Source organism: Cricetulus griseus, chromosome 4, assembly GCF_003668045.3.
Source record: "Cricetulus griseus strain 17A/GY chromosome 4, alternate assembly CriGri-PICRH-1.0, whole genome shotgun sequence".
NCBI classification, from domain to species: Eukaryota; Metazoa; Chordata; class Mammalia; order Rodentia; family Cricetidae; genus Cricetulus; species Cricetulus griseus.
In genome coordinates this window covers 103,292,037-103,318,467 of record NC_048597.1, presented here as the reverse complement: position 1 = coordinate 103,318,467, position 26,431 = coordinate 103,292,037, and the positions used below count along the sequence as shown (strand labels likewise).

General features: G+C 45.0%; 1 protein-coding gene across 1 annotated transcript; it reads left to right on the top strand.

Moving 5' to 3' along the window:
- Window positions 1-1,788: 1,788 nt before the first annotated feature.
- Vps33a (VPS33A core subunit of CORVET and HOPS complexes) lies at window positions 1,789-26,431 on the top strand. The gene is made up of 13 exons (XM_027413985.2): window positions 1,789-1,945; window positions 3,302-3,367; window positions 3,836-3,963; window positions 5,423-5,609; window positions 9,464-9,580; window positions 10,787-10,961; window positions 13,697-13,893; window positions 17,257-17,383; window positions 18,883-18,950; window positions 20,201-20,338; window positions 21,942-22,079; window positions 23,956-24,124; window positions 24,859-26,431. Exons 1-13 carry the CDS (start codon window positions 1,844-1,846, stop codon window positions 25,038-25,040), a joined length of 1,794 nt encoding a protein of 597 aa, XP_027269786.1. The 5' UTR covers window positions 1,789-1,843; the 3' UTR covers window positions 25,041-26,431.

The window sequence follows — 26,431 nt, the reverse complement described above, 5'->3', positions numbered from 1 at the left end:
CACACACACACACACACACACACACACACACACACACACACACACACACACACACACTAAGAGTGTACACTCACACACACAAACACACACACACACACCACACACACACACACACACACACACACACACACACAACACACACACACAGTTTTTTTGTTTTGTTTTTTTTTTTTAATTGTTTTTGGAGACAGGGTTTCTCTAACAGCCTTAGCTGTCCTGGAACTAGCTCTGTAAGCCAGGCTGGCTTCAGAAATCTGCCTGCCTCTGCTTCCCGAGTGCTGGGATCAAAGGTGCACACCACCATGCCCAGCTTTATTATTATTTTTTGAAAAACAAACCTTTAATATTCCTTTCCTGACCCCTTTTATTGGCTTTTATGGGGACAGGAAACAAGCTTCAGTATTCTGGTTACAGTACAGCAACATATAATTCCACTTATTTTGTAGTGCTTGGGGTGGGGTTAAACCTAAGGCCTTTCACATCCTTGGCAAACACCCTACCACTGAGCTATGTCTTTAGACCTAGACCTTGCCTTTGAGAAAAGCCCTTACTATGTAGCTCAGGTTGGACTGGGCCTTGCTATGTAGACCAAAACTTACTATCCTTCTCTGCTTCCCAAGTGCTGGGATTATAGGCATGTGCCACTCTGTCTTCTTATTAGTAACCCGCAAAACTTTATATGCTCTCAAAATTGCTGGGATAGCTACTGAACCAGTTGACTATATGACTACCTCCCCACACAGTAGTTTCAAATGCAGCATGTTAAATAATACCTCGCAACATAGTAGCTGTAGTAGTAATTTGAGATAACTGGGTGATTATGAGGGCTGAAGAGCTGTCAAAGCAGTTAACAGCACTTGCTGCTTTTGCAGTAACTCTAAAAATAACGTGGTGTTGCCGACATTTTTGAGTTGCCACATGGGTGCTGGAAACCCAATTGGGTTGTCTGGATGAACAGCAAGCGCTCTTGATCACTAAGCCATTTCTCTTTCCTCTTTATCTTGTGTTTGCCTGAAGGTATATATAAACTCGGCCCACAGTGCCTTTGTAGGCCAGAAAAGGGTATTGGAACTCCCTGGAATGGGAATTGCAGATGGTCGGGAGCCACAAACCGGATCCTCTGGAAAAGCAGCAAGTGCACTTTACTGCCCAGCTATTTCCTCAGTCCATTTATTGTTTGTTTACTTGGAGACAGGGTCTCCCTGTGTAGCCCTAGTTGTCCTGCTACTCGCTTTGTTAACCATGCTGGCCTGGAATTTACAGAGGTCTGTCTGTTCTGAGATTAAGCCGCTTTTAACACTAGACTGGGTGTGGTAATACACACTTTGTAGTCTGGCGTCAATCACCATTTTACACTAGTGTTTTAGCCGCTAAGATAGACGTGTGGTACCTTTTAAACAGGACAAATAACATCTAATTTTTTTATTTTGTTTTGTTTTTTCAGAGACAGGGTTTCTATGTGTAGCAGTGTTGATAAAACGCACTTCTCAACGTGGTGGCGCACTCCTTTAATCCCAGCACTCAGAAGGCAGAGCGCACAGAGATGGATCTCCGCGGGTTCCAGGACAGCAAAGGCTGTCACACAGAGAACTCCTGGAGAGAGAGAGAGAGAAAAGGGGGGGGAAGACAGACAGACAGACAGACAGACAGACAGACAGACAGACAGACAGACAACCCACCCCGCACTTCTCAGGGACCACCATTCCGGCACCCCTAGGACTTCCGGGGGAGCTCGGGGAAGGAATCCTTCTTCCGCGACCAACGCACGTCGGCGAGTCCGGTCACGTGGACGGCCCGTCACGTGACCGCGGCGGCGCCTGGTAAATGCCGGGAGTGAGGCAAGATGGCCGCGCACCTGTCGTACGGGCGAGTGAACCTGAACGTGCTGCGCGAGGCGTTGCGTCGCGAGCTGCGGGAGTTTCTGGACAAGTGCGCTGGGAGCAAGGTGAGGGACGAGGCTCGGCGCCACCCTGCCGGGCCTGGCGCAGCTGTGCTAGGCGTCGGGGGCGACCGGGCTGGGCTCTGTGACCACGGAGTACGCTCCGGTCCCCAGCCCGGAGCGAGCTCTCCCCCCCGCCCGCCCGCCCGCGGGAGCGTCGTCCCCTCGGGTCTGGAAGCGCCCACGCCCGCAGCTCTCTCCACACACGCCGAGAGAGAGGATGGAGTCCCTTGGAACTTTCACTTGGTCTTTAACACGAGTCGTTTTGTCCGCAAAAGCACCCAGTTTACAAGGGAGGCAGGCTAGATCGGGGACTACATAGAATTTCCATCCCCCCGACCCCCCATTTTCAGTTTGAGGCAGAGTCCCACTATGTAGCCCTGGCTGGACCTCGAACTCTCTGAGATCCACCTGCCTCTGCCGCAGAGTGCTGGAATTAAAGGCGTGTGCACGGTTCTTCATTTTATTTTTGAGTCAATTCCTGGCAGCATAGACTGTTCCTGGTTTTGTAACCCAGGTTAGCCTCCAACCCCTCATTCTCTTGCCTCGGCCTACCAAGTTGTGGCATCACAGACACGAGCCATCATTTGCCTAGCAGTGAGATGTTCTTTGAACTATTATTCTTTATCTATTCTGAGATTTACGAATCATTCCCCAGTACTCTCTAGGGACCTCTCAGAACTAACTTGAAGAGAAAAATAAATGGAGGTGCTTAAAAAACGAGTTTTTTGGGAAAAAAAATGGGGCCCTAAGTAAGATGGTTGACTTCTTCTGAGTCAAGAAGGCAGGTTAAGTCACAGGGGCCCAGATTAGACCACAAAGGATGCTGAAATCAGATAGATAACAATAGATTTATGGACACCAGTGTTATGACTGTGGTATTGTATTATAGTTCACTAAGTGTCATTCCTGGAGGAACCAGGGATTACTGACCCCAGTATCATATCTGCCCCTCATGAAAATTTTATTTAGAGCAATAGACTATGAATGTGATGAGAGTCTGTAAAAATTTTAACTCCAAATTTTAGGAAATTATTTCTTGGAAGCTGGAGAGGTGGCTCAGTGATGGAGAGGGAACGCTACTCTTCCAGAGGAGCCAGTTCAGTTCCCAGTGTCTGCAGTGGGCAGCTGATAACTCAGATCCAGGGGGATGTGACCCTTCTGACCTCTAAAGGAAACTGCACACACAACCACACATAATTAAAATAAAATAAAATTTTATTATTTTATTTTAGTGGGAGTGGGGTGAGGTGAAAAACCTTTAAAAATACATTTGTACTATATATAACTGCCATTTTCTGTTGCTGTTGTTGGGACTCCTGAGAATATCTGCAATAAGGGCACATTTCTCCTCTCTTATAGGCAATTGTGTGGGATGAGTACTTAACAGGACCATTTGGACTGATTGCCCAGTATTCCCTACTAAAGGTAATGCAACATATGGGATATGCTCAAGAATTAATAATTAATTGAACTTAGTATTGGCAATGGGATTTTTACATATCTTCTAGAATAATTACTTACAAAGCTATTTGATCTGTATAAACACTGATATTAATATGTTGTGAACATTCTTCATAGAGGGTGAGCCTCTATGAAGGGAGAACCTTTATAGAGGGTGCAGCTCAGTGTTCATGTATGTGCCTTGTACAAGGCTCTGGAATTGATGTCTGGTGTCTCAGAGAAGAAACAGAAACAAAAAACCACTTTGTACACAGCACCGTCTTATGGGACCGTGTCCTGGTGCCTTTGACAACTTGTTGTGTCAGAAGTGTGACTGCTGTGCAGAAACAATGTCTTTATCTTGAGGCGTGGTCCTCTATGTGATTGAGTTATTTCTAAATCTGAAGATGATAGAGGTCAGATTTATAAAACCTTTTGTGTTTGCTTCCCTAGGAACATGAAGTGGAAAAAATGTTCACACTTAAAGGAAATCGTTTGCCAGCAGCTGATGTCAAGAACATCATTTTTTTGGTCAGACCCAGGCTAGAATTGATGGATATAATTGCTGAGAATGTGCTCAGGTACCTCAGAGCTTTGAGTTTCAAAACAAGTTGGGCTTTAAAAGTTTTTTTTTTTTTTTTTTTGCACTTATTTATATATTTATTTTGGAGGGTGTGTGTGTGTGTGTGTGTGTGTGTGTGTGTGTGTGTGTGTGTGTGTGTGTGTCATGGTATTTGTGTGGAGGTCAGAAGATGACTGGTGGGAATGGGTTCTCTTCTTCCACAGAGGTCCCAGGGATTGGACTTGGGTCATCAAGGTTAGCAGTAGGTGCTTTCCCCTGTTGAACTTTTCCTGCCTAGAAGTTGTTTTTATAGTGGCTTTAGTGTTCTGAGTACCTTGGCCTTGTGGCACCCTCTTGCCAGAGTTGGAAGGCCATCTTTTGGGAGAGTGGGACTAGATGTGGAAGAAATTTAGGGAAGGGAGGAGGCTTGTGAGAGTGCTCTGAGTAGCTTGAGGGAAATAACTTCCCTCAGGTTAGCTAAAAGTTCAAGCCTGCATGGGCAGAGAGAACTCTGCCTTAAAAAACACAGCAACAAAAACCTCTAACGGTCTTTTTTTTTTTTTTCTCAAAATGCCAGATGTAGTGTGCTTTAATTTCATCAGCAAAATAAGTAAGAGCTGATTAAAGCTTAATATTGACTCCAACCTACAGAGGAAGTTCTCGGCACAGTCAGTGCTCTGTGGTGCCTTTGATTGCTGCAGCCCCTGAAAACTGTGGCTGTATATGGGCTAATTTTGGAAGTCCACAAAAAAGGAGAATTGAAAGCAGGAGTCAGAAGGTAGCTCTCACTGTGATAGAAGACTGTTGTGTTAAACTGATTTCCTCAAAGAAGCATTTATTTTCAACAAATCACAGACATCCTGTTGTGAGATCTTGGGTTTTTAGTTTTCTCTCTGTCTCTCTGTCTCTGTCTCTGTCTCTGTCTCTGTGTGTGTGTGTGTGTGTGTGTGTGTGTGTGTGAGAGAGAGAGAGAGAGAGAGAGGAGAGAGAGAGAGAGAGAGAGAGAGAGAGAGAGAGAGAGAGTTGTATAGGCCAGAAGAGGATGTTGGATCCGATGGAGCTGGAGTTACAGGCACTTGTGAGTCATGTGATGTGTGTGCTGGAATCAAAGTTTGATTAACAATTGGGGTATGAGAGTCTAGCATGTGTTTTTCAAAAAAAATTACTTATTTTTTATTTTATGTGTTTGAATATTTGACTGCACATGTACTGAGCCTGGTGTCTATGGAGGCCAGAGGAGGGCACTGGATACCTTGGAACTGGAATTGTAGATAGTTGTGAGTTGCCATGTGGGTGCTGGGAACCAAACTGGTGTCCTCTGGAAGAGCAAGTGCTCTTAACCTCTCCAGACCCTTGAAGAGTCTATCCTTATGTGTTTACTTAAGCAGTGTTTAGCATCTGCCAGGCAATGGGGACAAAATAAGAAAACTTGTGACTCTACAGAGCACATAAGCTAATAATGGTTACTTCCCTTGCAGTGAAGACAGGCGTGGCCCTACCAGGGATTTTCATATTTTGTTTGTGCCACGCCGGAGCTTGCTGTGTGAGCAACGCTTGAAGGACCTGGGTGTTTTGGGATCCTTTATTCATCGAGAGGAATACAGTTTGGATCTCATTCCATTTGATGGGGACCTCTTATCCATGGAATCAGAGGGTGCATTCAAAGTAAGGTTGACATTTCCTTAGCATCAAACATTTATATTCTGTAAAGGCAGGGTTTCACTGTGTTGCCCTCGCTAGCCTTGAACTCACCAAGATTTTGCGGCCTGCTTCTGCCTCCTGAGTGCTGGGCTTAAAGTCGAGCACCACCATGACTGGCCATGACTTCCATTTTTGATGTGCTTATTACTGAAAATGTCATGCTGCCACTTCTATTTGCATCTGTGGCGAGGCCCATTTCATCTGTTTACTGGTGTCCAGGATGTTCTCTCTGGCAAATTGCCTGCTCATTTTTCTGCCTATTTCTTCTTCTTCTCATTCTCTTCCTTTTTCTGTGTATTTAGTGTGTGTGTGTGTGTGTGTGTGTGTGTGTGTGTGTGTGTGTGTGTGTGTGCGAGCACGTGCGCATGCGAGCAGAAGAGGACATCCTGTACTGTCACTCTCCATTTTACTCCCTTGAGTCAGGGTCTCTCCCTGGACTAGAATTGAGACAGGCGGCCAGTAGGTTCAGACATCTGTGCCCACAGCCCTGGGGTTATACAAGTGCCTGTTCAGTCATTTATACACATGTGTGGGGATCTGAGCCCAAGTATTTAAGCTTAAACAGCAAGAGCTCTTAATCACTAAGCCTTCTCCAGACAGCTCCAGTCCCAGCCTCCAATGCATTTTTTAAAAGGTGGCCTGGCCCTGTAATCTGTGATTGCCTTACTTGTCATCCTTCTCCTCAGCCTTCTAAACACTCAGATTATGGACCTACTGGCTTCCATTGTTACTTTTGTTTGTTTTTGATATTTTGTTTAATGTTCATTCATGGATACAATGCATTTGACTCAAATCTATTTTGCTATTTTAGGACAAGGTCTCGTGTAGCTCAGGCTAACCTTGAACTCCTGATCTTTCTGCTTCCACTTCCTAAGAGCTGGGATTACAGATGTGTATATCTATACCTGGCTAGCTCCCTTTTTTTGTTTTTCAGGAATTTTGTTTTGTTTTCTGAGACAGGGTTTCTTTTTGTAGCCCTGGCTATCCTGGAACTCACTCTGTAGACCAGGCTGGCCTCAAACTCACCGAGATCCTCCTGACTCTGCCTTCCAAGTGCTGGAAGGAAAGGCGTGGGCCACCACACCCGGCTGGGAATTGTTTTTTTTTTTTCTTTTTAAAGATTTTATTTATTTATTATGTATATACAACATTCTGCTTCCATGTATATCTGCACACCAGAAGAGGGCACCAGATCCCGTAACGGATGGTTGTGAGCCACCATGTGGTTGCTGGGAATTGAACTCAGGACCTCTGGAAGAGCAGTCGGTGCTCTTAACCTCTGAGCCATCTCTCCAGCCCTGGGAATTCTTTATATAATACTTCAGCTTTATCTTCATCCACATGCTGTAAAGTTATTTTGAAGGATTTTTAACAAACACCTTTTTTTTTTTTTTAAGATTTATTTACTTATTATGTATACAGTGTTCTGCCTGCATCTATTCCTGCAAGTCAGAAGAGGGTACCAGATCTCATTACAGATGGTTTGTGAGCCACCATGTGGTTGCTGGGAATTGAACTCAGGACCTCTGGGAGGGCAGTCACTGCTCTTAACCTCTGAGCCACCTCTCCAGCCCCAAATTCATCCCTTTAAAGTCTTCAATTAAACACCTACAATCCAAGCACCTGGAAATCTGAGACAGAAGGATTGAGAGGCTGAGGCCAGCTTGCCCACAATAGGGAGTCTTCAAAACAAACAAAACAAAAACCCCAATAGTTAAAGCAGTAATTTGAAAGTTTTGTAAATAACTGGGCATGGTAACACACACCATTAATCCCAACAGACAGATGCAGGTGGATCTCCTTGCCTGATCTGTATACAGAGCTTCAGGTTAGCCAGGACCAAATAGTGAGACCCTGTCTCAACCCTGCACCCACCCCACCTCCATTTGTAAACACAAGTCACACACATAGTACTTTTTTTTTTTTTTTTTTTTTTTTTTTTTTTTGTAGTTAAAGTAGAGAGTGATGAGGAGGTCATTTTCCCCTGGGTCTCAGACATCTTTGCAGAAGCTGTACTGAGCTCACCTCTCATTCTTTTGCTTTAGTGGTTTCAAGAATTCTTTTAAGTTTTTTTTCAGACAGGCTTTTCTTCGGCCCTCACTCCTAGCACACACAATATTCTTTCTGTGCGTTCCCTGGGTTTTAGGACTGAAGTTTGTGCCAGCTCCAGTTGTGATGGAGTTCACATGTTTCTAAATAGTTCAGCACAGCTTGGTGTTCCCGAGCTTCTGGAGAGATGTGTAGTGTATAAAATCTGAGTTGGTGCTCACCCCACTGAATGTTCAGTGCCAGCATGCAGTGTTAGCGCCTTCATTTTAGTAACTAGAAACCGATATATCTAAAGTCAGCCTAGTAAAAAACTACAGGGCTTCTGTTGTGTGGGTGAGTAAGTTTGGTGCCCAAAATATGAGATTTTAAATATTAATGTGTAGTAGCATCCATCCTAAAATGTCCTTGTAGCTTGAAATGCCACGTGGGGTTCCCTATGTGAGGAGTGGCCTGTTTACGCATAGCACTCCCTCGCTGACTGTTCTGGTAGATGAGGGCCGCAGTGATTAGTGTTGTTTCCAGTGAGAGCCAATATGATCATCATTCAGAGTTAAATCTGTTGTTACTGGAGTGTAGCTCAGAAGTGGAACCATGTGCTTGAGGGCCTGGGTTTGATTCCCAGAACTACCAAAAATAAGGGAAAAAACTATGCAGTGCCAGGTTAGATGGCTCACTCTTTTAATCCCAGCACTCAGAGGCAGAGGCAGTTGGATCTCTGAGTTGGAAGTCAGCCTGGTAAACAGAGTGAACAGAGTGAGTACAGCCAGGACTTCACAGAAAAACTTTGTCCAAACCAAAACAAAAACCCTGTCATCAGTTTGGAAGTCTTTTTTCTTTTTAAGATAGCATTATAAAAGGAGAGTCTTTGTAGTCATACAACTTTTTGTTTGTTTTTTTTTTTATTTGTTTGTTTGTTTGGTTTTTTTTTTTTTGAGACAGGGTTTCTATGTGGCTTTGGAGGCTGTCCTGGAACTCGCTCTGTAGACCATGCTGCCCTTGAACTCACAGAGATCTGCCTGCCTCTGCCTCCCAGTGCTGGGATTAAAGGTATGAGCCACCAGCGCCCCAAGTAATAAGACTTTTTAAGATGAAATGAAACATGGATTGTCATATTCTCTCACTTTAGTGTTCAGAACATGTGGTCTCATGGCATTCTTGTCCTGGGCTGTTGTGCTGGGGGAAGGTAAAAAGCAGCAGCTAGAGGAGTCACAGACAAGGCTTTCAGTGTGAATGAAGGAAGCACAGACTCCTGTGATGTCTTTGTTGGGACAGCCCCCCTCTTCTGGTCAGAACTCCACTGTCCCTTCCTCAGCCCCTGGGTCTTATTCTTACTTCTGGCTGTGAGTACTGAAGAGACTCTGAGGTAGTTAACAGTGGGGGCCTTGGGACAAAAGATACCATTTTTTGTTTTGTTTTGTTTTATGTTTTATGGGACAAGGTCTCACTGTATGTCCTTTGGTGACTTGGAACGCTCTGTAGAACAGGCTGGCTTTGAACTCAGCGATCTTCTTGCCTCTGTTCCTGACTCCTGGGATTAAAGCTAGGTGCCACCAAGCTGGGCTACAAAAGAACCATTCTGTTTTTTTTTTTTTTTTTTTTCACTTCATGTTTTTCATTTTTATCTTTTGCTTATTTTGAATGGGGTCTCATGTAGCCCAGGGTGGCCTGCGACTCCTGTGGCCCTGCTCATTCTTCTGTACCACCACTCCCAACCACCATTGTTGACTTGTAAGTGGATGGCCCACAGTAACTGGTCTTTGTCTCCACAGGAGTGCTACTTGGATGGCGACCAGACTAGCCTGTACCATGCAGCCAAGGGGCTGATGACCCTGCAGGCACTGTATGGGACCATCCCCCACATCTTTGGGAAAGGAGAGTGCGCTCGGGTGAGAACCCTCTGTTTTATCCAGAATAGTGGTCAAAGGGAAACTCTAGAGACACAGCCAACCCTTGTCACTCTTGCATTCCGTGTTAAGGACTTCGTCTCCTTCCTGCAGTTCATACATCACTCTCTAGTCAGTACGCACCCACTGGACATGTTAACACAGGTGACCAAGGTGACAAGTGTCATCTCAGGCTTCTCACGAGTTTTCACTTGTTGGGTGGTTTTGCTGTTTAAATGCTTCCTAAGCATGGTGTGAGGTGTGTAGTGTGACTTACAGTGAATGTCATACATCAGATAAGGTCCATCTGGGCCAGAGTCACAGCTCTTGGCCTTCTGTCCTGTATGAATGACTCATATCATCAGGTGACCAAACACACAGGTGACACAATGTTTAGTATTGATCTCTTGACAAAAACATGACCAGAGTCTGGAAAGATGGCTCAGTGGTGAAGAGTACTTCCTGCTCTTCTAGAGGACCCAGTTCGGTTCTCAGCACCACATCAGGTAATAGTCACCTGTACTTCCAGATTCAGGGGATCCGATGGTCCCGATGTTCTCTTATGATCAATGTGGGCGCTGTACTCGTATGCAAAAAGTCACACCCAGACACAAATATAACCAAAAGTAAAAATAACTAAATCATCTTTAAATTTACTTTACTTCATATGGAGCCGGATGTAGGTGGATCTTGTGTGTTTATGCAGGCACCCACGAAGGCCAGAGGGTGTCCGGATGGATTCTTTGTAACTGGAGTTACACATGGTAGTGAGTGAGCCACCAAAGGTGGGGGCTGGGAACTGAACCCAAGTTCTCTGCAAGACCAGTAAGTGTTCTTAAACACTGAGTCATCTCTCATGCCCTAAAAATAACTAAACCAAAAAAAAAAAAAAAGCTATGACCAGAGGCTCATAGCTCCCCTTGTTTCTCTCTGAACAGCAGCTGCTTATCTCACTGTTTCCAGAGACTAGAATATAACTTTTTCATGTGGCCAGTGTCACTGGGTCTGATACTGTGTAGACCAGGCTGGCCTGGAACTCACAGAGACCTGCCTGCCTCCGCCTCCCAAGTGCTGGGACTAAAGGCGTGCACCACCAACGCCCAGCCTCTCTCTTTTTTTTAACCTTTTGATTTTTGTTTTGTTTGTAGCAGAATCTTAAACTCTGCTAGTTCCCAGGAGGCTTCATTTGATCCCGTGTTTTGTTTCCAGCAAGTGGCCAACATGATGGTCAGGATGAAGAGGGAGTTTACAGGAAGCCAAAACTCAGTGTTTCCCGTGTTCGATAACCTCCTGCTGCTGGATCGCAATGTGGATCTACTAACGCCGCTTGCCACCCAGCTGACATACGAAGGACTCATTGATGAGATTTACGGCATTCAGAATAGTATGTGAAGTGACATCAGCTTTCGCTGGTCATTAATGGGATAGAAGGCGTGCTCCCCCCTCCCCCATGCAGAGCTGATGCTCTATGGTTTGTTCTTAAGCATTGTTTGAATGCAAAGTTCCATGGTTCTAATCCCCATCCCCACCTTGTGTCTTGAAACAGAGTATAGCCCAAGCTTACATGGAGTTTACTGTGTAGTCCAGGCTAGTCTTTGCCTCCCTAGTGTTATGATTACACTAGGGTGTGAATTATCACAAATAAAGATTCATTTTCTTTCTTTTTTTTTTTTTTTTTTTTTTTGGTTTTTTCGAGACAGGGTTTCTCTGTGTAGCTTTGGAGCCTATCCTGGCAGTTGCTCTGTAGACCATGCTGGCTTTGAACTCACAGAGATCCACCTGCCTCTGCCTCCTGAGCTGTTAATTCTTGAGCTGGGTGGTAGTGGTACACATCTTTAGTTCTAGCCCTTGGGAGGCAGAGACAGATGAATCTCTGAGTTTGAGGCCAGCCTGATCTACAGAGCAAATTCCAGGACAGCCAGGGCTACACAGGGAAACCCTGTCTCAAACAAACAAGCAAACAAACAAACAAAAAATGCTATTAGTTCTTGGCCTGCAAAGATCCTGAGAATGTAAGTCACTTGAGTAATAATCATCCCAGAAAACTTGAGGGAGATTTGTGTGGAACTTTGCATTGCCGTTTATTTTCCAGGCTGTTCTAAGTAGTTGAGAAAATGATAACAACATTGCAGAGCCACGAAAGTCACAAATGTAGACCATGAGAAACTGTACAGCCTATTTATTCCCATTATAAACTGTGCTCGTATTTGTTTCTGTGTCATTGACGTACAGTGAACAAATCACCAAATAAGAACACACAGAACAGGGAAGTAGTGAAAGGGAAGAGAGGGCTTCCACAGGGCTCAGTATCTTACTCTTATTTGTTTATTTTGAGCCCTAGTCTTACTATATGACCCAGGCTGGCCTGGAACTCATAGGTATCTCTATCTCTGCCTCCCAAAAACTGAAACTAAATATTCTTTGGGGCTGGAGAGACAGCTCAGAGGTTAAGAGCCCTGACTGCTCTTCCAGAGGTCCTGAGTTCAATTCCCAGAACCCACATGGCAACTCATGTCTGTCTGTAGCTCCATTTACAGGGCTTCTGACACCGTCATACAGACATATATACAGGCAAAGCACCAAGAACGTAAAATAAGAATAAAAAAAGAATGTTTTAAAAATATTCTTAATCTGTTCCTTGGCAGTTTCATATATGTGTATATTCTAGTCATACTTTATTTAAACCTTTTTCTACATGTATTTGTGTATTGTGTGTGTGGTTCTCACTCTACCACGTGGGTACTGGGGATTGAACTCGGGTCATTGGGCTTGGTGACAATCACCTTTAGTCACTGAGTCCTCTCACCGGCCCTCTGATTTTTATATTTTTGAGAGAAAGTCTCATTCTGTAACCCAGACTGGCCTTGAGCTCTGGTCTTCTGGTTAAGCTCCTTAGTGCTGGGAGTTTAGGCTGTAGACCAGTCACCACCATACTCGGCCTTAAGCTATAGACAGACAGTCACCTTGGTACTCAGCCTAAGGTATAGATGGTCACCACTGTACTCAACCTTAGGCTATGGACAGTCATCACCATACTCAGCCTTAGGCTGTAGACAGTCACCATGGTACTCAGCCTAAGGCTATAAATGGTCCACCTACTCTGTCCACAGGTTATTCAGAAAGTTCCTTTTGCATAGAAGGCAGAGCACAACTGGAAAAAGTGCTGACTAGTCTTGTGAGCCTAAGGCTAGACATCTGAGCACACCGCTGACTCACAGGCTGACCAGATGTTCCTTGCCCTGGTTGTGCCTGCTCGTGAGTCGAGGCTAGCCCTGTGTGGATGGTGGAGAATAGGAGAGCTTCTGGGTTTGGAAGGAGGAGTAAAGTTTATATGGAGGTTCAGAAGAGGAGCAAGCAGTGTGGTAAATGCTGGGAGTCGGGGCAGCCAGCTTGCCGGGAGTTGTCGTGCGCAGATGGTGAAATCCTCAGTAACTGCTTGGGAGGTTGGGTCACTAGGTGGAAGTCTTGGAAGACCAGCTAGAGTTTGGGCTTAATGAGTGATTAGGCCAGAGGTCACAGCATGTTTTGTTTGGTTAGTGTTGGCCAACATATTTGATTCTGTTAGTGTTTCAAATGTGAGAAATTATGTTGGATGTCTTTCTTTGCAGAATTTATTTTAGAGTGAAAAGGGATCAAATTATACAAATCATCTTAAATTTCATATGTGAGGGACAGAGAACAATTATATCGTTGGTTCTCTGTTTCCACCACCTGAGTTACAAGGATTGAACTCAGGTCATCCACTGAGCCACCTGGCTGGCTTTAAACTTCTTTTGACCTGGTATAATGATGAATATTCTCTTAGCACTTTGGGATGTAATATTGCAATCTACAGTGTTTGCAGGTTTGTGAAGTCACTCACCTAATGTTGGGCATTTGTATCATTTTACATTCAGTCAAAGCACCTGTGTATAGAACCTTTTATTGTCGGTCAGAACCTTCTGTCCTCAGATTCCATAATGTAGGATTTTTTTTTTTTCCTGGTTTTTCAAGACAGGGTTTTTCTATGTAGCTTTGTAGCCTGTCCTGGTACTCGCTCTGTAGACCAGGCTGGCCTCGAACTCACAGAGATCTGCCTCCTGAGTGCTGGGATTAAAGGCGTGTTCCATCCAACTTCAGGTTATGTGAAGTTACCACCAGAGAAATTTGCACCCAAGAAGCAGGGTGGCAGCGGCGGGAAGGACCTTCCCACAGAGGCGAAGAAGCTTCAGCTGAACTCTGCGGAGGAGCTTTACGCTGAGATCCGAGACAAGAACTTCAATGCTGTGGGCTCTGTGCTCAGCAAGAAAGCGAAGATTATCTCCGCAGCCTTTGAGGTGAGACAAGCCCTGACTGCCACCTGCCTCCTGGGAGTGAGAGGAGGGAACAGTGGGCCTGGTCACAGCAGAAGTGTTTGCAGCTCAGACTATTATTTGCCTGAGATGTTTAGGTCTGTAAGACAGGTACACACCAAACTAACAAAGCATACGGAAATTTATTTGACGGGTTCATAATTTTACCAACTATTAAAGACAAAAGCAAATTTGCTTGTTAGGGAGGTGCCCGTGCTTTGCTTACTTTTATGTAAAACATTGGATGTTGGCTGAATATTTGATTCTCAGGACATAGGGCATCGTCAGTGGTTTTAAGAGTGGATTGGCTGGGTGGTGGTGGCACATGCCTTTAATCGCAGCACTTGGGAGGTAGATGCAGGCGGATCTCTGTGAGTTCAAGGCCAGCCTGGTCTACAAAAGGAGTTCTAGGACAGCCAGGGCTAATACACAGAGAAGCCCTGTCTCTCTCTCTCTCTCTCTCTCCCTCTCTCTCTCTCTCTCTCTCTCTCACTCACACACACACACACATACACACACACACACAAAATGGATTGATACTTTGATTTTATAATTATGAGTGCTGAGACTGCCCCTTCCTATATAATATACAGTAAAGAATGGCAGCCGTGTGTTTAGGGCCATTTCAGAAATAGTTGGAACCGGGCAGGATCGATCACCACTTTAATCTCAGCACTTGATAGGAAGAGGCAGCATGCAGGCTACAAGTGAAACCCTTTCTTAAAAAAAAAGGGGGGGGGGAGGAAGAAAAAAAGAAATCATTGAAATTAATAGATCTCTCCATTGTGTGTGTGTATATGCATTCGTGTGTGTGTGTGTGTGTGTGTGTGTGTGTGTGTGTGAGTGAGAGAGAGAGAGAGAGAGAGAGAGAGAGAGAGAGAGAGAGAGAGAGAGCATGTGTGTATGTGTGTGTTTGCCAACCTGTGCATATGGAAGCCAGAGACCAGCCCACCCTCAAGTAATGTTTCTCAGGAGGTATTCACTTTTTTTGTTGTTGGCTTTTGTTTTTGTTTTTTTCATTTTTTGTGGGGGGAGTTCAAGACAGAGTTTTTTTTGTGTGTGTGTAGCCCTGGCTATCTGGAACTCGCTCTGTAGACCAGGCTGGACTCAAACTCACAGAGATCCGCCTTTCTCTACCTCCCTAGTGCTGGGATTAAAGGCATGCTCAGCTAAGCATTTTCAAAATTGTGAATTTTTTTTTTAAGATTTTTATTTATTTATTATGTGCACAGTGTTCTGTCTGCATGTTGCCTGCAGGCCAGAGGAGGGTACCAGATCTCATTACAGATGGTTGTGAGCCACCATGTGGTTGCTGGGAATTGAACTCAGGACCTTTGGAAGAACAAGCAGTGCTCTTAACCACTGAGCCATCTCTCCAGCCCGAATTTTTTGGTTTTTTTTTTTTTCTTTTTTTTTTGTCTCACTATGTAGCCCTGGCCCAGAACTCTTAAAGGAAAATAGTGAGATTTTGTAATTAAACCATTATATTTCTATAAGAGCAAATATCTTTCATATGGTGAAGACACTGCAGTTCATAGTATGAAGTAGTGCTGAGTCTGAGTCTCGGTGTTTGGGCAGCATTTGAGGCTGGAATGGTATGAGGACCCATACCCTCAAAGGCTCCATGTTGTGTTCATGGCCAAGGCTTCAGTAAGCACTGCCAGAAACGTGTTTCAGTTCATTTGTGGACAATGCATGTTCAGAAATTAACTTTTTGTGACCCCCATGTTCATTTACACAGTCTTGTATGGACTGTGACCCACACTTTAGGAGCTGGGCTAGGGCTGGAGAGATGGCTCAGCAATGGAGAGTGCTGTTCTTGCAGAGTTTAATTCCCAGCACTCACACTGAGTGGCTCAAATTCCAGAGCATCTAAGGCCCCCTTTCGGCCTTACATGGACACACCCACACATAGACACACACACACAAGTACACATAATTAAAAATAAATCTTTTTTCAAAAGAAGCTGTACTATAGTACATCTGTCTCATTCTAATACCTGCATATTCAAGAGGACCTAAGGGTTTCTTTCTTTAAAAATTTATTTATTTATTTACTTTTCTAGTACTAGGGATTAAACCCAGGGCCTTGATGATGCTGGACAGTGCTGTACCCTGGAGCTGCATCGCCAGCCTAGGCTTTCATCATTTTAAAACTTTTCCTCAGACCTGTAACAGCAGTCCTGTATTAAAGGTTCCTGTTCTTTTAGGAAATGTGAGAGCATGGGTGTTGACGTTTTCCTAAATGAGTTCCCATGACCTTCTCTTCTACCCTCTCCTCCTCCCTAGAGAATGCCAGCTGTACTCGACATGGACATGGAGTGTGCAGCTCCAGGGGAGCACTTGAGGTCTGGCCAGCATGGCAGTGGCCGGGAAGCCCACATGTGCGATAATGATAATGAGATCAAAATCCCCAGCCGCCCACAGCTTCATTACCACCTCCTGCCTCCCCTGGTCTTTAACCAGTTTGTTCTTGTTGAGCTGGTTTTGAAATGTGGGGATTCAGTAGACTTACGAAATGTCTGTTTAGACTCTAGAGACAGAAACAGGGAGAGTTCTTGAAAACTGCTTTTTGCTTTTGTTGTTGTGTTCCTGGTGTTACCTTTCTTAGGGATTCTACCTGTGGATTAGCTCCATATTCCTGTAGATTGTTTTGGATGATGTTATTAAAACATTCTTATTGGGGCTGGAGAGATGACTCAGAGGTTAAGAGCACTGACTGCTTTTCCAGAGGATCAGGGTTCAATTCCCAGCAACCACATGGTGGCTCATAACTGTCTGTAACTCCAGTTCCAGGGGACCCAACACCCATGGCAAAACCCCAATGCACCTAAAATATAAATAAATAAATAAATAAATAAATAAATAAATAAATAAATAAACAAACCGTTCTTGTCAATAGTCGAGGTTCACTGTATTCATGGGCTGCATTCACTGTTGAGATCTAATGCCAGGTGGGATTTGTTTCTGTTAAATAGAAAATTTTTTGCTGTTTGCTTTTGGTTTTTGAAATGGTCCCATGGCTAAAGATGACCTTAAACTTCTGATCCTTCTGTCTTCCGAGTGCTGGGGTTATAAGTCTGCTCTGGCTTGCCTGACCTAGACGTCTTCTGCTGTTTGTGGCTCCCTTTTGTGTAGCACTTTGTGTGTGTGTGTGTGTGTGTGTGTGTGTGTGTGTGTGTGTGTCCTGGGAGGGAGCTGCACCATGCCACTGTGCTTACCTTATCTGTGACTTCAGAGCTGGGTTTAACTTGCTTTGCATTTTCCCTTTCGTGATGATACTGACGGAACACCCTCTGGGATGCTCTCCTGCCTCATGGCGCTGCCGCCTGTTGTGTTCTGTTGCAGGAGAGGCACAACGCCAAGACAGTGGGGGAGATTAAGCAGTTCGTTTCCCAGCTGCCCCACATGCAGGCCGCCAGGGGCTCCCTCGCCAACCACACCTCAATTGCAGAATTAATCAAAGATGTCACCAGTAAGTACCCTTTGTTGTGGCTCTTCCCACCTGGGACTGGCTTGTGTATACATCATCCAACACCCTGATCGTCAGCACCTTGGTCCTTCCTTGGGAAGGCTCGCTGTGTTTGATCTATTTGTTTTATTATCTTAGTGCTAGGGTTCAAAGCAGGGCTTGTTGGTGTGAAGCAGTGTGAAGCAAGTGCCTGACCACTGAGCCACCCGCAGTCAGTTCCATTTTAGCGTCACGCATATGTCACAGGAGAAGTAAGTGTATGACTTTTTAAGGTAGTGGGCCCCGGTTCAGGTCCCAGCACCCCAGCTGGTGGCTCACAGCTGCCTATAACTCCTTCCAGGGATCCCACTGACCTCTGAGGGTACCTGCACTCATATGCACATACCCATGCACAGACACACCCAGGCGCACACAAAAAATCTCTAAAAAATGATTTATTAATCATGAGTTAAAGTACCTGAAATATGGATAAGAAAAAAGCATTCATCCAGAAGATTGCCCCAGTAATGATATGAAGCAGTTCATGTTTTCCTTATGTTTTCCTATGTGAAGGATTATTTAATTAGAACAGTATGCTGTCCTGGGGTGGTGCTGGGACTCTAGCTTTGGTCCCCTGAGCAGGGTACCCGTAATCCTAGCACTTGGAAGGCTGAGACAGGAAGACAATACATTCAAGGACAGCTTGAGCACATTGTGAGACTCGTAGACAAGAAAGAAAAGAGCCTGGGAATGTAGCTCGGTCAGTAGTGTACTTACCCACCCTGGTGGCGTGTGCTGTAACATCAGCACTGGGGCTGTTGCAGGCAGGAGGATCCCAAGCTCAGGGTCATTTTCAGTTCATAATGAGTTCAGGACCAGCCTGGGCTACACTAAACCTTCCCTCAAAAAACTAACTAAGCCAGTGCACATGCATTTAATCCCAGCAGTCAAGAGGCAGGCAGACTTCTGTTTTCAAGGCCAGCCTGATCTGCAGAGTGAGTTCCAGGACAGCCAGGGCTACACAGAGAAACCCTGTCTTAAAAAACAAAACAAAACAAAAACTTCCTACAGAATTGTCACAAAGAGCCTCATGAGATATGTATTAAATCCTGACTCAAGTCCATCTGACTGAAGTAGAAGCTGAGGCATGTGTTGAGCACTGAATGGTGTTTGTTCAGGACCAAGTGTTAACAAATATGCTTTGAATCTTAGTTCAGGGTTGGAAAAGTAGTCCTTTGTCTGCTGGTGACAAAGGTCAGAGTCAGATGACAGGAGGCTTGTCCTGGGGACATGAGTGCTCACTGACACTGAGACTCCTGCCCAGTGGCATCTGAAGCAAAGGACCTTGAAGGAGCAGTGAGCGTTGAGTACCACTCAGCGCTTTGGTTTCCTGGTTGCTCCAAGTCTCCACCTTTTTGGTTTAGTGTGCCTTGTTTGCTAATCCTGCTTATGACCAGAAGCATAGCACTCAAACCAGCTGACACTGGAATTTCTAAGTCAAAAATTTTCTGATTACATTTTAGCGTCTGAAGACTTCTTTGATAAGTTAACAGTGGAGCAGGAGTTCATGTCTGGGATAGACACTGATAAGGTATGTGGGAACCTGTTCTCCCCCAGAGCTAAAGTCCATCACCTAAGCGGTCCGCCATTGTGGTGTTGTCTGTGTTGTTATTGTTTGAGACCTAAACTCACCAAGTAGCCCTGGCTGGACTGGAATTTAATATGTAGACCAGTCTAGCCTGCAACTCAGAGATCCTCTTACCTCTGCCTTCTGAGTGCTCAGACTGAAGGTCTGAAGCATCAGGCAACCTGTCCCTCAACCATTGATTTGGTTGCATTTGTGCATTCTCTCTCTCTCTCTCTCTCTCTCTCTCTCTCTCTCTCTCTCTCTCTCTCTCTCTGTGTGTGTGTGTGTGTGTGTGTGTGTGTGTGTGTGTAATAAAAAATTGTATTTGCCTTTTGGTGTAGGTCATTAATAGGTCAGTACCTGTCTAACATGCCTAGAAATCTTGGGTTCAGACCCAATACTCGTCCTAAAGCAAATAACAACAACTCGTATGCATGCATACACACATACCTGTAATGCTAGCTCTTGAGAGATGGAAGATTTAAGGCCAGCTTTGACTACGTAGCAAGTTTGAGGCCACTCTGGGTTACAGGAGACCCTATCTCAAAACAACAACAACAAACAACCCAGGTTAACTTTTTAAAAAAATTTTGTTATGTAATTTCTTTAATTATCCATCACTAATAAAATAATTAATTGTTCAATTTGCAAAAGTTCCTATTTTTTAAAAGTATTCCTGTCACTTCCTGCTATGTAAATTATTGGTATCTTTTTTTTTTTTTTTTTTTTTTTTAGGTAGACCAAGTTATATAAACCTAACATTTGGCAGCCACTAAGCTGGTTGTCCATGAAGTAGATGTGTCTGAGCAGGCGATTTGATTGCCCAGTGATGTTCTCATGGCCTCATACTGGTGTGTTTGTACGGTGGCCATCAGGTTGGGGGCATAGGGATGAGGGGAAGATACCTTCAGCAGGTGTCAGGAAGTAAGGAAACAGCCCTTCCCCATCACATATCCTCTCCACCTTCCTCATGCTGTGATGACCCCAACCACAACATTTCATTGCTACTTCATAACTGTAATCTCAATACTGTTATGGATTGAGATGTAAATATCTGATATGTAATTGGTCCGAGGTGACCCCTGTGAAAAGGTCATTTGACCCCAAAGGGGTCTTGTCCCACAGATTGAGAACCACTGCCTTAGGTGAATAGAGAAGATACCAAGTTATTTTAGGTCCTTGGAATAGTCAGTCTGTTTATACTTCATTCCTAGGTCAACAATTATATCGAGGACTGTATTGCCCAGAAGCATCCGCTCATCAAGGTGTTGAGACTGGTTTGCCTTCAGTCTGTGTGCAATAGTGGGCTCAAGCAGAAGGTTCTGGACTACTACAAAAGGGAAATTCTCCAGGTAGTAAGCTAAAGATGTTTTTTTTGCTGAGAAGGGAAGTGTCTTTTAATAATGTAACTGTTTAGTGTAGTGTGAACAAGATCTTGTTGTGTTTTTTAGAACCTGTTGTTTATTACTGCGTGTGTGCATGCCATGGTGGGGGGGCGGGGGTTGTCGGGACAACTTCAGAGTCTGTTCCTTCCACCTCCATGTGGCTCACCTGTGTGTGCTACACACAGGTAGCACACATGGTGTGAGCACACCATGTGTGCTACCCTGCCAGGCAGGGTAGCAGGTGCTTCTCCCTCTGAGCCTTCCCACAAGCCCTGACTATTACCACTATCTTTTTAATCTACATTTTAAAATTATGTTTATGTATTTAATTATATAGCATGTTTATGTGTGTTTGCCCATGTGCATATGCATGCATGTATGCCAGGGCATGCCTGTGGAGAACAGAGGACGACTTTTAGTAGTTAGCTCTTTCATTCCACCTATGGACCCAGCGATCGTACTCAGGCCATCAGGGTTGACAGCAGGCATCTTCACCTGATAAGGCATCTTGCTAGCCTCTGTAAAAAAAAAATTTTATTACATTCTTTGATTTGCATGTATGTGTGTGTCTACGGCCCATGTATGGAACAAATTTCTGGTCATTCCTTAACAGGCTTAGCTTGTTAGACTTTATAGGAGGGGAACACTCACTGCTATTTAAAAAAAAAAAAAATGTTTCTCATAGCCTGGCAGCATGTCGTACACATGCACTTGGGAGACAGAGGCCAACCAGGCCTCTGTGCAGTGTGACCCTGTCTGAAAAAAACAATTCTCCCATTTGAATGTCTCAGGCAGTATTTATTTGCTATTACCAGTCAGTGCTCAATATATTGTTAGTTTTTATGGGTTTTGTTTTCCTCTTTCTTTAGTTACACAAATGACAGAAACTCTGATGGGATTCTAGTAATGGAGGAGTATGTGGAGCAAACTGACAGTTCCCCAGCCCCACTTCAGTTCCCTTCCTCTCCTCAGATGAATGCAGGCCAACAGTCTGGTTTGCTTCCTTCCTGCTCCTGTTTCTTCTTTGCACGCAGGATGTTTATACACAGGCTTGGAGACAGTATTGCTTCAGGGTTAGCATGGCTGGATGCAGCAGTCTACAGGTTGCTGACGTGAGGATTGTGAAGCATCGCAGGTGTTCCATAGGGTTAGCCATTACTTATCTCTTAAAAACCAGAAATACAATTCTGTGTGCAATATTTTACTACTATTTTTGTTCTTAAGTGTGTCTAGAGGACTCACTAGTGTGCAGATACTGTTTTTGAGAGCTAAGTGTATACTGTATATAGATTTAATTATTTAATTTCTTTTAATTCTCAAGTTAGGTCATAAACGATCACTTTAAATCATCCATGAGACGAAGAGCAGGGTTAATATGGGTGGGCAAGAGTCTGAGCATCTCAGTGAAAGCGCCCTCTGCCCTGTCCCCTGCACTCACCACACACAGTTCTGACCTTGCTAATGAGCCCTGGGGTACAAACCACATTGATTTGTTGGAGTGCTCCTCTTTGGAAATCTGCAGAAGCCCTTTGCCTGACCTAAAATCACTGCCAAATGCTTTCTCCTTCAGACCTATGGCTATGAACACATACTGACCTTGAACAACCTTGAGAAGGCTGGCCTGCTAAAGGCTCAGACAGGGGGCAGAAACAATTACCCAACGATTCGGAAAACATTACGGCTCTGGATGGATGATGTCAATGAACAGGTAAGATACTGTTCCTGTGCTTGATTCTAGTAGTTCACTGTGACAGGGGACACACCGTAATCTGTACATCTGCTCCGATGTCTAGGCATCTCTCTACGTTTACCTATTTAGTGAGCATGCGTGGAACTCTCACCAGCTGTTGTCACCTGCAGTTCCAGGCTACAGACAATCATAGCTGGAGAATCACAGCAGCAGGAGTTTGGGGGAGCCAGGCATATCACATCCAATTGGGACAGAGAGGTGTGAAGGCACCTGCGCTTTCTGGTGCTCACATCACTCTCTTCACACTTATTAGTCAAGGAGCCCTTCCCACGGGAATGGCACCTAATGTAATAATCAGTCATGCTTAGAAACCTGTTCTGCAATTAGCATCCATAACCCCAGCTGAGGCCCGGAGGACAGGTAACAGGAGTTATTAGAGAAATTTGTCATGGGAATCAGAGAGAATTGTGTGACTGAGGGTTTCTGACCTCCATGTGTGTCACAGACCAGTAAGTAGGGCAAAATGTTCAGGCCAGGCCACAGGCTGTTGTCCACTCTCCAGGTGTTCCGTGGCACAAACAGAAGTCATGGGAGTGTGGGCACAACACCTACAGGCTTCTGGGTGCAGGGCCCTGGGGAGAGGTGCGGGGGACACCAGGGAGAGTAGTTCACAGAAACGTCCCTTGTGTGTGAGCCCGTAAGCTGTGCACAAGGAAGGGAAGGAAGCAGCTCCTGCCACGGCTAAAATGTGCCTCACAGAGGCCGCCACCCTTGTGGCCAGGTGGCATCTAGACATATAGAAATGTCACTACACGTTCTGTGCTCTTGGTCTGCAAAGATTCTCCTGGCTTTACATTCTTCATAGTGTGATGCTGCCAAGTTTGTGTTCTATCACACAGACAGTGTTAGTTCACTGCTTTTCTGACCTTCTGCCCCTCAAACCCACCTGCTGCCTAGCAAGGGCTCTAAGAGCCTTCCTGGTGCCCCATTCCAATTCTTTTGAATGCTACTTAGTGAGGGCTTTATGTTTGTTTTATTGTTGGTTTTAGAAATTAAACCCAGCTCTCACACACGCTAAACATGCACTCTAGCACTGGATTCTCTCTCTCTCTCTCTCTCTCTCTCTCTCTCTCTCTCTCTCTCTCTCTCCCCCCCCCCATTGTAATCCGGGCTAGCCTCTAACCCCTATATAGCAAGTGACCTCGTACTCCTTGATCCTCTAGTCTCAGTCTCCCAAGTGCATATCTGTGATCCCAGCATTCCAGAAGCTGAGGCAGGAGGATCGTAAGTTTGGGACTGGCCTGGCCTACGCAGTTATATCCTGTCTCAAACAAATGAAAAAGTCGGGTGGTGGTGGCGCACGCCTTTAATCCCAGCACTCGGGAGGCAGAGGCAGGTGGATCTCTGTGAGTTCGAAACCAGCCTGGTCTACAAGAGCTAGTTCCAGGACAGCCTCCAAAGCCACAGAGAAACCCTGTCTCGAAAAACCAAAAAAAAAAAAAAAAAATGAAAAAAGTGAAGTCAGGCAGGAGAGATGGCTTAGAGGTTAAGAGCATTTGCTACTCTTCCAGAGGACCCAAGTACAGTTCCCAGCACCACTATCATGTGCTTCACAAGCTCCTGTAACTCCAGCACCTTTTGGACCCTGCAGGTGCCTGCACACTTACAGTCACAAACTCACACACAGATACATGCTATCCACATAAGTAAAAATAAATTTTTAAAAAAGGAAACTGTAAAGCCATGAGTGCTAAGCATGAAGCCCATCCAAGGGGGTTGGAGTACGACACACACAAGGGCTATTTTGAGTTTCTGCCTCCCAATCAAATAACTTCAGTTACCAAAAAACTGCGGGTAGCTTTCAGTCTCTGTATTTTTCTTTAACTGTTGACAGAACCCCACAGACATATCCTATGTGTACAGTGGTTATGCGCCACTCAGTGTGCGACTTGCTCAACTCCTTTCCCGGCCAGGCTGGCGGAGCATCGAGGAAGTTCTCCGAATTCTCCCAGGGCCCCACTTTGAAGAACGGCAGTCACTGCCCACCGGGCTGCAGAAGAAACGTGAGTTATCTCCCATCCACAGTCTGTGCTGCTCACGTGGCTCGTGTTGTGCAGTTGCTTTGTAAAAGACATTTGTAAAGTTTCTAAGAGTCAGTGCAGTCAGCTGCTAATGTACATTGGAAGCCTTGGAGCTGTTTGTGCCCCCAGGACTCGGTGTTAAGGTCAAAATAGGCATTTCAGGGTCTCAAGTGAACTGGCTGTGCCAAGATGCACTTGACCTTTTTATACTTCGTGGTTTTTAAATATATACAGCTCTGGCTGTAACTGTAGCTTCAGGAGATGGCTCTGACCTCTCTAGGAGCGCTCTCGTGAGCACACACGCACACACACCAGTGTGCACACAGTTACAGGCAGTTTCAAGCTGTCTGATGTGGGGGCTGGAAGACTAAACTCTTTTCTGCAAGAACAATACACATTCTTTTTTTAAAAAAGGTTTATTTATTATGTATACAACATTCTGCTTCCATGTATATCTGCACACCAGAAGAGGGAACCAGATCTCATAATGGATGGTTGTGAGCCACCATGTGGTTGCTGGGAATTGAACTCAGGACCTCTGGAAGAGCAGCCAGAGCTCCTAATCTCTGAGCCATCTCTCCAGCCCCCAATACACATTCTTAACTGCTGAGCCATCATCTCTCCAGCCCGTTTATAGACTTTTAAATGGGGGGGGGGACTATTTCAAGAGGCAACAGTAATAGATATTTTTGAATTGTGAAATGTTTACATTTTAGGCCAACCAGGAGAAAACAGAGTCACGCTGATATTTTTCCTCGGAGGTGTCACCTTTGCTGAAATTGCTGCCCTGCGCTTTCTCTCCCAGTTGGAAGATGGAGGCACTGAGTATGTAATTGCAACCACTAAACTGATGAATGGAAGCAGCTGGGTAGAGGCTCTCATGGAAAAGCCTTTCTAGGGTGTTGAGAGGAGACTGGACCAGTCAGCACAGAATAAGTTGTCTCTGTGAAGTCACTGGAAGGATGCAAAGCCCAGCTATAGGCTCTTGTCGCTGCTGCATCCTCCCTCCTGCTCCTCTCTGTTTCGGATCCTAAAGAAAGGAGGATCGGCTTGGGTAAAGAGACATTGAGCTGGGTGTGGTGGCGCATGCCTATAACCCCCCACTTAAGAGAGAGACAGAGGCAGGATTGCTGCAAACTTGAGGCCAGCCTGGACTGCATAGTGAGTTTCAGACAGAAGCCTCCCTTCCCAAAATAAGGAGACTCTGATTTGGAATTTGTAAGCTTACAGTCTTGATTAGTAGTTTCTGGAAATAGTTAAGAATGTGAGTGGGAACCCTCAACAGCCACACAAATGTAACTAACAAGCAGAGCCTGGGGTAAATATGAAAAAAGAAGTGGCAAGTTGGGCCACTAATCCACAGTGTTTTCTAGAAGACATACCCTGCCCAGGATCGTGTTTTGTGTTGAGGACTAAGCCAGCATTGTCTGAGTGCCTGCTCTTTCCTGCAGATAAGAGCACATTTGTGCCTCCAGTCTCTTCTAGTTTGATTCCTAAGGCAAGTTTTGTTTCCTTCTGAAAAAATCGAGAAGCTTGGAGAAGCTTCTTGATGTATCGAAGTTTCTGCCCTCTCTGATTTAGCTGCAGCTATGCAGGTTCTCTGCCTGTGAAGGACTCTGGTGAAGATGGAGCTGATTACTGGGCAGCTTCTGGAAGTTAGCCATCCAGAGGCACTTGTGACTGCACGGTAACTCCAAGACACACCAGTGTAGATGTTGCTGCTGGGGCTTCAGTTTTCTTCCATGTCCATTGTGGCCCCAGCATCCAACTGATCCTATAAGCAGTGATAGCTCTTAAGTTTCTTCATGCCACTCTGTCACCATGGTAACTGCCATATTCAACTCTCTAGTACTCAGGCTGTATTCAAGTTCACACATTCCTTTTGCTTGAAAATACTCAGCCGATCAGTCCCTGGCCTGGTGACCGCAGCCACTGTGGTCAGCCTTAGTCTCAGCCCAGCAGTGACAGGTGCCACCACTGCTGTAGGGAGTTAACCACTGCTGAGAGCGTGTCGCTGAAGCTGGGAGTTCATATGTGTTTCCACCTGCCTCCTTTCTAGGTATCCAGGGGAGTTAAGGGCGCCCAGCATGGGACCCAGTTGATGGCTTTTCTGTCATCACTCAGATTTTCAGAAAAATTAGCCTGTCTCAGCATTGCCCAGGTCCTATCCCAGGTGTGGTTTCTATGGTTAATTACTTCATGTAGAATTAAGAACAATACATTGCACTTTATATGTGAAAGAAATTGCATACTTAAAAAAAAAACAGGAATAAAAGCTGGCAAAGATAA